The sequence below is a fragment of the Lupinus angustifolius genome, chromosome LG13 (assembly GCF_001865875.1).
Source record: "Lupinus angustifolius cultivar Tanjil chromosome LG13, LupAngTanjil_v1.0, whole genome shotgun sequence".
NCBI lineage: Eukaryota > Viridiplantae > Streptophyta > Magnoliopsida > Fabales > Fabaceae > Lupinus > Lupinus angustifolius.
This window is the reverse complement of record NC_032021.1, coordinates 1,379,784-1,393,323: the sequence shown is the minus strand read 5'-3', so window position 1 is coordinate 1,393,323 and position 13,540 is coordinate 1,379,784. Positions and strand designations below refer to the sequence as shown.

The window sequence follows — 13,540 nt, the reverse complement described above, 5'->3', positions numbered from 1 at the left end:
TTATAGAATCAGATTATTTGAATCACTGCAATGAATCATAGAGGGAAACCATATTTCATATTGAAAAAAGAACAAGAAGCTCATAATACTGCTTATTTTATAATCTAAAAAGGTTATCTTAACCTAAGAGGCAAGAAAGAAAAATATTATAATTTTATCAAATAGCTAAGTATTTAACACAACAGGAAGTAATAAATTTACATTTTTAATATTTTTTTTCAACTCCTCAGTAGGAATGATGTTAAGAAGAAGAAAAGGTAGTTATGAAATAGATTTATTTACACTTTTAGAGATATCATATCCCACTATAGCAGTGGAGAATGACTCAGGAGTGATAATGTTACACTTGGACATAATATTCTTATTATTGTTATGCTATCCTAACCAAAGTGGTAATGGAACATTGTGAGACAAAAGAAGTATCTTTTTTTGTGCAGATAAAAGGATTGTATTCTAGTCTATAAATTAGAGCAATATCACCCCAATATGAAGAGATGAATAACAATTTCATGCCCAACAAAAATACACACTCTCTTCTTTCTGTCTAAGCATAGTTATTATAAGCATTACTCACTCTCTTTTCTTTGTTTGCTTTAAAGTTCTTGATCCATTTCCATGTTCCCAAGTGCAGAAACCACTGCACTGTCCACTATACCTTCTACTCCTATGAGTAACTTGGAGTGAAACACCCACCAAAGTTTGTTTCTCTATCACCAAAAACCAGGAATGAATTTATTCCATTTCACTGATATCCAAGCAGAGAAAGCCAACGCTGTGCTTAAACAGCGCAAGATTCGAAAGATCGCAAGTTTGTTGCGCTTTGTTGAGGTTTGTTTTGTTCTGATTTTCATTTCAAGGCTTCTTCCTCTGCATATACCAGTTGCATTTAAGAACTCCAGTGAGTATTTTAGGGACTTCTCAGTCTTGATGAGTAGTCGTTGTTTCATTTTTCTGATTGGAAATGCTATAATCATCACGCTGTTCGTTCAGTCTGGTCACTTTTCAAATCATGGTTATAATCAGAACAATATTGAACCTGAGATTATTCATGACAACACCAAGAATGAGAAAACTCAAGGAGAACAAAAGTTCTTAGAAAAACAGAACATCGAAACAGAGGATAGTACAGAGAGTGAAAAGCAGAGTTTCAAAACAGAGAATATCATACAGAGAGAAAAGCAGAGTATAAAAACAAAGGATAGTATAATGAATGAGAGGATCAATGGAGAACTGGAAAAATACCCAAAAAACCGAAGAACATATCCAATAAAAAAAGCAAAATATGCCATAAATAAGCAGAGAATTGATGCAGGGAATAGCGAGTGTGGAAAAAATCAGAACATGGAAACAGAAGAAGCAAGTATTGGTATGAAGATGAAGGGTTATAGAAGGTGTGAGACAGAGATTTTAAGGCTTGTACAGAATGATAAAGAGAATCAGCGCCGTGTGCTGCTCCGGTGCGAAACTGAAAACATAAGGAAGAGCATTCAACCTGCTGCCCCTGAAGAAATGGTAGAGATTTCAAGTCCTGAGGATCACATGAGCAATGACGAGTTTCGCCGCACAGTTGAAGCCTTCATTGCCAGGCAACAAAGGCTCCTTAGAGAAGAAGAAGAAGATTACTCTTTAATTTGAAAATTGGGATCTAGTTTTAAATTATAGTTCTAGTTAGTGTAGCAGAAAATTGAAGGAAAGTGTGATTATAATTATCACCACCATGCAGTGTAATTATAGTTTTAGACACTAGTTTAAAACCTTTGGTTGCCTTGTAACTCTAGTATTAGTCATCATTTGTATAGTACTAAACTGTAATTGGGATTGGAACTTATCTGTAATTGCTTCTTTTTCATTTTTTTCTAAAGAAAAAATATTTAGAAACATGTACATAAAGTGTTAGACAAAAATGCATGATTAGGTTCTGAATAGTGTTGAGAATAAGAGTTCAACTTGGGAATTATATCAGACAACTAGGTTTGTGTTTAGTTTCGTTAGTGGCATATAATATCATGAAGGGTAATCTGATTCCTTATGTATTTGATAGAATAATTGTTACAATAATGCTAAGGGAACTTCCCATTATAGATGTCATTCTCTGGTTTGCCTCATTTGAGGATCATATGTCCCATAATTTTCTTGTTCTCATGTTCTGAACCAATCAAACTTCACGAAATAATGTTAAAGTATTAATTTTTCTTTTTAAATAAATAGAATATTTTCATTGACTGTGGACACCATATAAAACATGAATGGAGACGTGTGATCATCATTTGCGTTGATGATAGATATTTCAATCTTTGACATGGAATGGTGTGATGCTAAGGTTACAAAGTGGGTTATTTAAATCTTAAAAAACAAGGGAAAAATAAAATTACTTAACAAGAAAGCATTTCCTGTATGAACTTACTGTCTCTTCTAGAAAAGTGGAAAATCATATCAATCTTTGTCACAAAACAAAGGCCAATGAGGAGAGATAAATATTAATTCTTTTTCCACATTTTTGTCGTCTTTATAAAACAAAAAAATTGGATAGAAATATGAAGTATGATATTTTCCATTAAGAATAAGTGTTTTTTCACTATTTTTCAAGTGATAGTTCATTTGATAGTTCATTGGATTCTGAACATCTTTAAAGATAGTGGAATAAATTCTGAACCTTTACTTTGAATTGTTCCATTTGGTTTAACGTAACTGGATACCTAACTCAGTGTCTCCTTTGAAGATCAAGTAGATTCTTTGGACAAATGACATAGCAGTCTCAATTTAATTTGTCCATATCACTTAGAATCATGCATGTTACTATTATACTATATATTATATTATATGGTATACTTCAAAGTGAACCAAGGATGAGTGGAGTAGGGATTCTCTCGAGTACTGGAGAGGCAGGTACCGGAAAAAACAAAGGATAAAGCAACATTGTTTAACACTTTTAGCATTACGTATATAATAAAATAACATTTTTGTTACTAAATAAAAATGGAAAAAAGAACTTCCCTATTGAGTATTAAAGAGGATCTTGGTTGTGCTGAGTGAAAAAGCTTGTGTACTAAATTATAGGATAATGGTTGAGTATACAAGTTTAGTTAGAGTCATATACAAGTACAACCACATTTCTCATAGCACGCATAATAGCAATGCTTGGTATAGCTTTTGATTTTCATAATGATTCATCCCTTTTAGATAAACAAATCCGTGTTGCTTTCAAAAACAGGGTGGGCAATTTCTACCCTTTCATGATCTAAAAAATAAACGTCTTTATAAATATCTAAGCAAACGGGTCCTAAGACTCGTTCCAAACGGATTTTTAATTACTCTTTAAATTGTAGGTATTGGTTGAAAAATCAATGACTGTGATTATGATAATATATTTACACATATATGACAAATTATAGAATTGTTACAATCATAATCGTGGATTATAAATTTCCACTTTAGTCTTGTACTCTAGAGGAGGTAGGAAAAATCTTTAATAGAGATTTTAATGGTACGAGAGACTTTATCACACTTAAAGATACATATTAAAGACGATGAACACTATCATCCTATATAGTCAAGATCTTTCATATCAAATAATCAAAAATAGAATATAGAACTAGAACTTGAGCGGAAACGTACGTTTATATATTCATAGAGAATATGGTGAATAAACTTTATATTATTCTTCATCACGTGTCTACCAATTTCATGTATTTTATCCTTGTATGCAAATGCATATTCATAATATAAAATATAGGTTATTTGACCTTCCAATTATATACTATCTTTAGCAGTTTCTCCTCTAATCAACTACTCCTATTATAATAACTGTACTCAAAGTCTAAGGACTTTTGAGTGCCATGTTGATATCTGAAGTTTCCATTTAATATGATTATGTTAGTGAGATTTTCAGTTTTTTATTTTATTATATAATCTTTCTCTTCTTATGTTAGTGACCAGAACTCTTTTTCGTTTACTAATACATCATCAGTGTTACTTTGATCTATAATATCCCACTGTTTTAATAATATTCAAAGGTCCAAATTCTAGAAGGTGAACCATCAAGACTTTAGCATACAAGAATAATTGGTTCATCATTTTATGAATAGAAGTCTATTCACGGCAGGTACGTAAGTCAAAAAGCCAAGCAAAAATTCAAACCCATCTACACTTTTCTGTGAATTAAAGTTTGTATTTAACTATTTTATTAGGAAAAGACACGACCTTTTTATAAATTAACAATAAGGTAAGTTTAAGCATTCTAAAACATAAATTGCGCAAATAATCACATTTTTTATAAACAATTTATTTACTCCAAGAATAAATAGAAAAAAAATCTACTTCACATCTTAGTTATCTATTACATAAAAATTTAAAGGTTCATATTTATTCACTAATTTCGATTATTAGATTTTATAAAAATTAATAACTATGATGTAGATCAACTTTTTTTTTTAATTTACTCTCTAAAAGTAAGTGAATCTACTCACCACACTTTTTACCTGCTCTTTAGATAAGAGTGGTTAGTGGCAAATAATTAGTGTATTTATATTGCATAAACTTTGACAATCCATACATTCATCAATGGCAACAAATGGAGCACTTCCATCAATTGTAACAACAGAGCAAGTTCTTCATATGAACGATGGTGTTGGAGATACAAGCTATGCAAAGAACTCTTCCCATCAAGTACACACTCTTTCTCTGTAAACTTTGCTCATGTTTTTCTTAGGTAAAAACTAAATTTGAAAATATTTACACTAATATGAGGAACAATAGTTTCATAATTTTTTTATTAAAAAATAACTTAAAATGATATATTTTAAAGATTTATTTATGTCACATACCACAATCTTTATTAGGCTATCCGGTTTAAAAAATTTATTTACACGAACATATTTGATCTTTGAAAAATCATTAAGTGGATTATATCCGTCGTTTAATGATAAGTTTAGGGATAATTTATTCTTATCAGACATGAATATTTGATATTTTTAGTGATGAATTTTTCAAATTAAAATAGTGTTTAAGAATCAATTTAAGTTTTTATTATTGTTGTTGTTATTGTTGGTGTTCTATGAGAGTAATCTAATTGAGTTTAATATGAAGCAGAGAAGTGGAGTATTAAAAGGGAAACCTATACTAGAAGAAAGTATGAGGAGGCTCTATTGCAACATGCTCCCTAAGTGTTTGAAAGTGGCTGATTTAGGATGTGCTTCAGGACCAAATGCACTTATGGTTGTAAATGATATAATTGACATTGTTGAGTCCACTAGCTTCAATTTTAATATAAGTGCACCTATTTTCCAATTTTATATGAATGATCTACCTTCCAATGATTTCAATACCATTTTCAAATCACTAGCTCAGTTCTATGAAACATTAGAAGAAAAGAAGGGACCTGGATTTGGTCCATGTTTCATTAATGCAACTCCAGGGACATTCTATAAGAGGCTCTTTCCCAATAACTCCATACATTTTGTACATTCCTCTTATAGTGTACACTGGCTTTCTCAGGTAAAATCTACACCAAACCCATATTTCAGCCAATGAATATGACATTATTATATGAATATTTCTTATGCACTAAGAGCGTAAAGATGTATACATAATCAGTACATCATTCGACCTTCATTTTGATTATTTTTTTATTAAGAATCAATGAAGATGGAAAATGAATGGCAGATGATACAAAAACAGTATAAAAAACTTTTACACTGTCCGTGTATAGTTCTTTTTCTCTAAGTTAATGAGGTTTGATGAAAAGGAGTTGAGGTAGATGAATGCTTTTAAATTGTAGTCAGAGGCTAACACCTATTTATGGAAAAAAGTGTGTGAAGATACTGTTGTGATTATGGATGTTATACAACTGTGGAGACTCTAAAACTGTAATATTTCGGCTGCAATTATGGTTACAAATTGCAATTAAAATCTTTTCATTTATATGCAGGCACCATGGTGGATTAAATTGTTCAGAATGTTCCCTTTCATTAATATCATACTAACTTAACTTCTGATTTCACTTTATAGAATCAGATTATTTGAATCACTGCAATGAATCATAGAGGGAAACCATATTTCATATTGAAAAAAGAACAAGAAGCTCATAATACTGCTTATTTTATAATCTAAAAAGGTTATCTTAACCTAAGAGGCAAGAAAGAAAAATATTATAATTTTATCAAATAGCTAAGTATTTAACACAACAGGAAGTAATAAATTTACATTTTTAATATTTTTTTTCAACTCCTCAGTAGGAATGATGTTAAGAAGAAGAAAAGGTAGTTATGAAATAGATTTATTTACACTTTTAGAGATATCATATCCCACTATAGCAGTGGAGAATGACTCAGGAGTGATAATGTTACACTTGGACATAATATTCTTATTATTGTTATGCTATCCTAACCAAAGTGGTAATGGAACATTGTGAGACAAAAGAAGTATCTTTTTTTGTGCAGATAAAAGGATTGTATTCTAGTCTATAAATTAGAGCAATATCACCCCAATATGAAGAGATGAATAACAATTTCATGCCCAACAAAAATACACACTCTCTTCTTTCTGTCTAAGCATAGTTATTATAAGCATTACTCACTCTCTTTTCTTTGTTTGCTTTAAAGTTCTTGATCCATTTCCATGTTCCCAAGTGCAGAAACCACTGCACTGTCCACTATACCTTCTACTCCTATGAGTAACTTGGAGTGAAACACCCACCAAAGTTTGTTTCTCTATCACCAAAAACCAGGAATGAATTTATTCCATTTCACTGATATCCAAGCAGAGAAAGCCAACGCTGTGCTTAAACAGCGCAAGATTCGAAAGATCGCAAGTTTGTTGCGCTTTGTTGAGGTTTGTTTTGTTCTGATTTTCATTTCAAGGCTTCTTCCTCTGCATATACCAGTTGCATTTAAGAACTCCAGTGAGTATTTTAGGGACTTCTCAGTCTTGATGAGTAGTCGTTGTTTCATTTTTCTGATTGGAAATGCTATAATCATCACGCTGTTCGTTCAGTCTGGTCACTTTTCAAATCATGGTTATAATCAGAACAATATTGAACCTGAGATTATTCATGACAACACCAAGAATGAGAAAACTCAAGGAGAACAAAAGTTCTTAGAAAAACAGAACATCGAAACAGAGGATAGTACAGAGAGTGAAAAGCAGAGTTTCAAAACAGAGAATATCATACAGAGAGAAAAGCAGAGTATAAAAACAAAGGATAGTATAATGAATGAGAGGATCAATGGAGAACTGGAAAAATACCCAAAAAACCGAAGAACATATCCAATAAAAAAAGCAAAATATGCCATAAATAAGCAGAGAATTGATGCAGGGAATAGCGAGTGTGGAAAAAATCAGAACATGGAAACAGAAGAAGCAAGTATTGGTATGAAGATGAAGGGTTATAGAAGGTGTGAGACAGAGATTTTAAGGCTTGTACAGAATGATAAAGAGAATCAGCGCCGTGTGCTGCTCCGGTGCGAAACTGAAAACATAAGGAAGAGCATTCAACCTGCTGCCCCTGAAGAAATGGTAGAGATTTCAAGTCCTGAGGATCACATGAGCAATGACGAGTTTCGCCGCACAGTTGAAGCCTTCATTGCCAGGCAACAAAGGCTCCTTAGAGAAGAAGAAGAAGATTACTCTTTAATTTGAAAATTGGGATCTAGTTTTAAATTATAGTTCTAGTTAGTGTAGCAGAAAATTGAAGGAAAGTGTGATTATAATTATCACCACCATGCAGTGTAATTATAGTTTTAGACACTAGTTTAAAACCTTTGGTTGCCTTGTAACTCTAGTATTAGTCATCATTTGTATAGTACTAAACTGTAATTGGGATTGGAACTTATCTGTAATTGCTTCTTTTTCATTTTTTTCTAAAGAAAAAATATTTAGAAACATGTACATAAAGTGTTAGACAAAAATGCATGATTAGGTTCTGAATAGTGTTGAGAATAAGAGTTCAACTTGGGAATTATATCAGACAACTAGGTTTGTGTTTAGTTTCGTTAGTGGCATATAATATCATGAAGGGTAATCTGATTCCTTATGTATTTGATAGAATAATTGTTACAATAATGCTAAGGGAACTTCCCATTATAGATGTCATTCTCTGGTTTGCCTCATTTGAGGATCATATGTCCCATAATTTTCTTGTTCTCATGTTCTGAACCAATCAAACTTCACGAAATAATGTTAAAGTATTAATTTTTCTTTTTAAATAAATAGAATATTTTCATTGACTGTGGACACCATATAAAACATGAATGGAGACGTGTGATCATCATTTGCGTTGATGATAGATATTTCAATCTTTGACATGGAATGGTGTGATGCTAAGGTTACAAAGTGGGTTATTTAAATCTTAAAAAACAAGGGAAAAATAAAATTACTTAACAAGAAAGCATTTCCTGTATGAACTTACTGTCTCTTCTAGAAAAGTGGAAAATCATATCAATCTTTGTCACAAAACAAAGGCCAATGAGGAGAGATAAATATTAATTCTTTTTCCACATTTTTGTCGTCTTTATAAAACAAAAAAATTGGATAGAAATATGAAGTATGATATTTTCCATTAAGAATAAGTGTTTTTTCACTATTTTTCAAGTGATAGTTCATTTGATAGTTCATTGGATTCTGAACATCTTTAAAGATAGTGGAATAAATTCTGAACCTTTACTTTGAATTGTTCCATTTGGTTTAACGTAACTGGATACCTAACTCAGTGTCTCCTTTGAAGATCAAGTAGATTCTTTGGACAAATGACATAGCAGTCTCAATTTAATTTGTCCATATCACTTAGAATCATGCATGTTACTATTATACTATATATTATATTATATGGTATACTTCAAAGTGAACCAAGGATGAGTGGAGTAGGGATTCTCTCGAGTACTGGAGAGGCAGGTACCGGAAAAAACAAAGGATAAAGCAACATTGTTTAACACTTTTAGCATTACGTATATAATAAAATAACATTTTTGTTACTAAATAAAAATGGAAAAAAGAACTTCCCTATTGAGTATTAAAGAGGATCTTGGTTGTGCTGAGTGAAAAAGCTTGTGTACTAAATTATAGGATAATGGTTGAGTATACAAGTTTAGTTAGAGTCATATACAAGTACAACCACATTTCTCATAGCACGCATAATAGCAATGCTTGGTATAGCTTTTGATTTTCATAATGATTCATCCCTTTTAGATAAACAAATCCGTGTTGCTTTCAAAAACAGGGTGGGCAATTTCTACCCTTTCATGATCTAAAAAATAAACGTCTTTATAAATATCTAAGCAAACGGGTCCTAAGACTCGTTCCAAACGGATTTTTAATTACTCTTTAAATTGTAGGTATTGGTTGAAAAATCAATGACTGTGATTATGATAATATATTTACACATATATGACAAATTATAGAATTGTTACAATCATAATCGTGGATTATAAATTTCCACTTTAGTCTTGTACTCTAGAGGAGGTAGGAAAAATCTTTAATAGAGATTTTAATGGTACGAGAGACTTTATCACACTTAAAGATACATATTAAAGACGATGAACACTATCATCCTATATAGTCAAGATCTTTCATATCAAATAATCAAAAATAGAATATAGAACTAGAACTTGAGCGGAAACGTACGTTTATATATTCATAGAGAATATGGTGAATAAACTTTATATTATTCTTCATCACGTGTCTACCAATTTCATGTATTTTATCCTTGTATGCAAATGCATATTCATAATATAAAATATAGGTTATTTGACCTTCCAATTATATACTATCTTTAGCAGTTTCTCCTCTAATCAACTACTCCTATTATAATAACTGTACTCAAAGTCTAAGGACTTTTGAGTGCCATGTTGATATCTGAAGTTTCCATTTAATATGATTATGTTAGTGAGATTTTCAGTTTTTTATTTTATTATATAATCTTTCTCTTCTTATGTTAGTGACCAGAACTCTTTTTCGTTTACTAATACATCATCAGTGTTACTTTGATCTATAATATCCCACTGTTTTAATAATATTCAAAGGTCCAAATTCTAGAAGGTGAACCATCAAGACTTTAGCATACAAGAATAATTGGTTCATCATTTTATGAATAGAAGTCTATTCACGGCAGGTACGTAAGTCAAAAAGCCAAGCAAAAATTCAAACCCATCTACACTTTTCTGTGAATTAAAGTTTGTATTTAACTATTTTATTAGGAAAAGACACGACCTTTTTATAAATTAACAATAAGGTAAGTTTAAGCATTCTAAAACATAAATTGCGCAAATAATCACATTTTTTATAAACAATTTATTTACTCCAAGAATAAATAGAAAAAAAATCTACTTCACATCTTAGTTATCTATTACATAAAAATTTAAAGGTTCATATTTATTCACTAATTTCGATTATTAGATTTTATAAAAATTAATAACTATGATGTAGATCAACTTTTTTTTTTAATTTACTCTCTAAAAGTAAGTGAATCTACTCACCACACTTTTTACCTGCTCTTTAGATAAGAGTGGTTAGTGGCAAATAATTAGTGTATTTATATTGCATAAACTTTGACAATCCATACATTCATCAATGGCAACAAATGGAGCACTTCCATCAATTGTAACAACAGAGCAAGTTCTTCATATGAACGATGGTGTTGGAGATACAAGCTATGCAAAGAACTCTTCCCATCAAGTACACACTCTTTCTCTGTAAACTTTGCTCATGTTTTTCTTAGGTAAAAACTAAATTTGAAAATATTTACACTAATATGAGGAACAATAGTTTCATAATTTTTTTATTAAAAAATAACTTAAAATGATATATTTTAAAGATTTATTTATGTCACATACCACAATCTTTATTAGGCTATCCGGTTTAAAAAATTTATTTACACGAACATATTTGATCTTTGAAAAATCATTAAGTGGATTATATCCGTCGTTTAATGATAAGTTTAGGGATAATTTATTCTTATCAGACATGAATATTTGATATTTTTAGTGATGAATTTTTCAAATTAAAATAGTGTTTAAGAATCAATTTAAGTTTTTATTATTGTTGTTGTTATTGTTGGTGTTCTATGAGAGTAATCTAATTGAGTTTAATATGAAGCAGAGAAGTGGAGTATTAAAAGGGAAACCTATACTAGAAGAAAGTATGAGGAGGCTCTATTGCAACATGCTCCCTAAGTGTTTGAAAGTGGCTGATTTAGGATGTGCTTCAGGACCAAATGCACTTATGGTTGTAAATGATATAATTGACATTGTTGAGTCCACTAGCTTCAATTTTAATATAAGTGCACCTATTTTCCAATTTTATATGAATGATCTACCTTCCAATGATTTCAATACCATTTTCAAATCACTAGCTCAGTTCTATGAAACATTAGAAGAAAAGAAGGGACCTGGATTTGGTCCATGTTTCATTAATGCAACTCCAGGGACATTCTATAAGAGGCTCTTTCCCAATAACTCCATACATTTTGTACATTCCTCTTATAGTGTACACTGGCTTTCTCAGGTAAAATCTACACCAAACCCATATTTCAGCCAATGAATATGACATTATTATATGAATATTTCTTATGCACTAAGAGCGTAAAGATGTATACATAATCAGTACATCATTCGACCTTCATTTTGATTATTTTTTTATTAAGAATCAATGAAGATGGAAAATGAATGGCAGATGATACAAAAACAGTATAAAAAACTTTTACACTGTCCGTGTATAGTTCTTTTTCTCTAAGTTAATGAGGTTTGATGAAAAGGAGTTGAGGTAGATGAATGCTTTTAAATTGTAGTCAGAGGCTAACACCTATTTATGGAAAAAAGTGTGTGAAGATACTGTTGTGATTATGGATGTTATACAACTGTGGAGACTCTAAAACTGTAATATTTCGGCTGCAATTATGGTTACAAATTGCAATTAAAATCATAAGATCGAAAAAATATGCTTATCTATTTATTTTAAGGTGTCACATGTCAATTATTCTGAGGAACATATAAATTTTGTTGCTAATTTTTGTAACAGCCACCAAAGGAGTTGACTAATGGAGCAGAAACACTTAACAAAGACAACATATATGTGACAAGCACAATTCCTCCAGAAACTCACAAAGCATACCTTAGGCAATTCCAACATGACTTCAAACTGTTTCTGAAATCACGTTCAGAGGAATTGGTGCCTGGTGGTGTTATGTTTCTCACTTTTGTTGGAAGAGAGGACATTCCTCAAATAAGAACTGTCATTGGGCTACTTGGCATGGTTCTAAATGACATGGTAGTAGAGGTAAATAAATGTAATCATTATACTTTTCATTTACCTAAATTTTGCACACTTAATTCAAAGTTTGCTATCGTCAATAAGTCGGAGCCTCGTACACTGGGCCATCCTTCTTTTGTTTTTCTCACTAGCAGGGGTAACCTTAACACATCATCACTTAACATAACTTTTTAGGGACTAGAATTTAAATTAAACTATTTTGCATTATAACATGTTAACATGGATATACAATGCAGAATTTGATTGAAGAGGTAAAATTGGAATCCTTTAATATGCCAATGTATGGCCCTACAGAAGATGAAGCTAAAGCAGTTATTGAGGAAGAAGGATCTTTCACTATTCAGAGATTGGAATCTATTATAGTGGGTTGGGATGCAAATATAAATGAGGATGAGCTTGATGAAAATATGAGATGTGAGTTCATAGCCAAAAACTTCAGAGCTATTACAGAAACTCTTTTGAAGGCTCGTTTTGGTGAAGACATCATGGATGAATTATACCTCAGGCTTAAAGATAAGCTTGTACAAATGTTGGTGAAGGGTGAAAAATTGGAATCTCCCAACCTTGTGATTTCCTTGATAAAGAACTCATAGAAGGATGTTAATAGAAATAATTGCTGTGAGGTTATAATAGGTCCAACACTTGTTGCTATTATTGTATTATTATTATTAGATTAGAAGAATAACTCTTTCAAAGACTACACCATGAGGCCCTATGAATTATGATGTATTATATGTTTGAAACTTATTTAATCATGATTGACAGACTTATTATTTGTACACAAATTTAACATAAACCTCCATAACTTATGCATTAAATTACATAAATTACCTCTTACTCTTCTATATCTATACAAATTTTCTAATTTTTATATTTTCACTCGCATTCATGTACGAGAAATAAATGGAATCTTTTAAATTAAAAACGTGATAAATACAATTAAGTTAAAAAAAATATGGTATTTGTGGAAACAAGTCCAAATAATATACAAATCAATATATCTTTATTATTTTTTAGTTATAATATGCATCAACTATCCTAACCAAATTAACTAACCGACTAACAAAAGCTCAACTATTTTAACATTATCAAGATTACTTTTTAAAAAGATTCTACACTATAAATAAAATCTAGAACAAACTAGACGGCGTTAAAAGACATCCCATCCTAAAATAACAAACAATAAGCAACATAGTAAGTTAGAAACTACGGATGATTTGTTAGTTAGGTGTATAGTGGTTAGTAGAGAGAAGAAATGGTGAAAGAATGGAGCAGCATGCAT

The 13,540-nt window shown here is 30.9% G+C and overlaps 4 protein-coding genes across 4 annotated transcripts; all 4 read left to right on the top strand.

Annotated features, from left to right (window-relative positions):
* On the top strand, window positions 428-2,055 carry LOC109363344. The gene has a single exon (XM_019609581.1). It carries the CDS (start codon window positions 727-729, stop codon window positions 1,633-1,635), a length of 909 nt encoding a protein of 302 aa, XP_019465126.1. The 5' UTR covers window positions 428-726; the 3' UTR covers window positions 1,636-2,055.
* On the top strand, window positions 4,473-5,553 carry LOC109325025 (monomethylxanthine methyltransferase 1-like). The gene is made up of 2 exons (XM_019557172.1): window positions 4,473-4,665; window positions 5,089-5,553. Exons 1-2 carry the CDS (start codon window positions 4,561-4,563, stop codon window positions 5,527-5,529), a joined length of 546 nt encoding a protein of 181 aa, XP_019412717.1. The 5' UTR covers window positions 4,473-4,560; the 3' UTR covers window positions 5,530-5,553.
* On the top strand, window positions 6,428-8,055 carry LOC109325919. Its single transcript, XM_019558535.1, has one exon. It carries the CDS (start codon window positions 6,727-6,729, stop codon window positions 7,633-7,635), a length of 909 nt encoding a protein of 302 aa, XP_019414080.1. The 5' UTR covers window positions 6,428-6,726; the 3' UTR covers window positions 7,636-8,055.
* Window positions 10,473-13,005, top strand: LOC109325918 (7-methylxanthosine synthase 1-like). Its single transcript, XM_019558534.1, has 4 exons — window positions 10,473-10,665; window positions 11,089-11,493; window positions 12,007-12,264; window positions 12,495-13,005. Exons 1-4 carry the CDS (start codon window positions 10,561-10,563, stop codon window positions 12,849-12,851), a joined length of 1,125 nt encoding a protein of 374 aa, XP_019414079.1. The 5' UTR covers window positions 10,473-10,560; the 3' UTR covers window positions 12,852-13,005.

Excerpts from the sequence above, each read along its gene's own strand:
- LOC109363344 (XM_019609581.1), top strand. The coding sequence starts at position 727 with ATGAATTTATTCCATTTCACTGATATCCAAGCAGAGAAAGCCAACGCT.
- LOC109325025 (XM_019557172.1), top strand. The coding sequence starts at position 4,561 with ATGGCAACAAATGGAGCACTTCCATCAATTGTAACAACAGAGCAAGTT. Across the intron at positions 4,666-5,088 it reads CAAAGAACTCTTCCCATCAA|AGAAGTGGAGTATTAAAAGG; the intron begins GTACACACTCTT and ends AATATGAAGCAG.
- LOC109325919 (XM_019558535.1), top strand. The coding sequence starts at position 6,727 with ATGAATTTATTCCATTTCACTGATATCCAAGCAGAGAAAGCCAACGCT.
- LOC109325918 (XM_019558534.1), top strand. The coding sequence starts at position 10,561 with ATGGCAACAAATGGAGCACTTCCATCAATTGTAACAACAGAGCAAGTT. Across the intron at positions 11,494-12,006 it reads GTGTACACTGGCTTTCTCAG|CCACCAAAGGAGTTGACTAA; the intron begins GTAAAATCTACA and ends TTTTTGTAACAG. Across the intron at positions 12,265-12,494 it reads TAAATGACATGGTAGTAGAG|AATTTGATTGAAGAGGTAAA; the intron begins GTAAATAAATGT and ends TATACAATGCAG.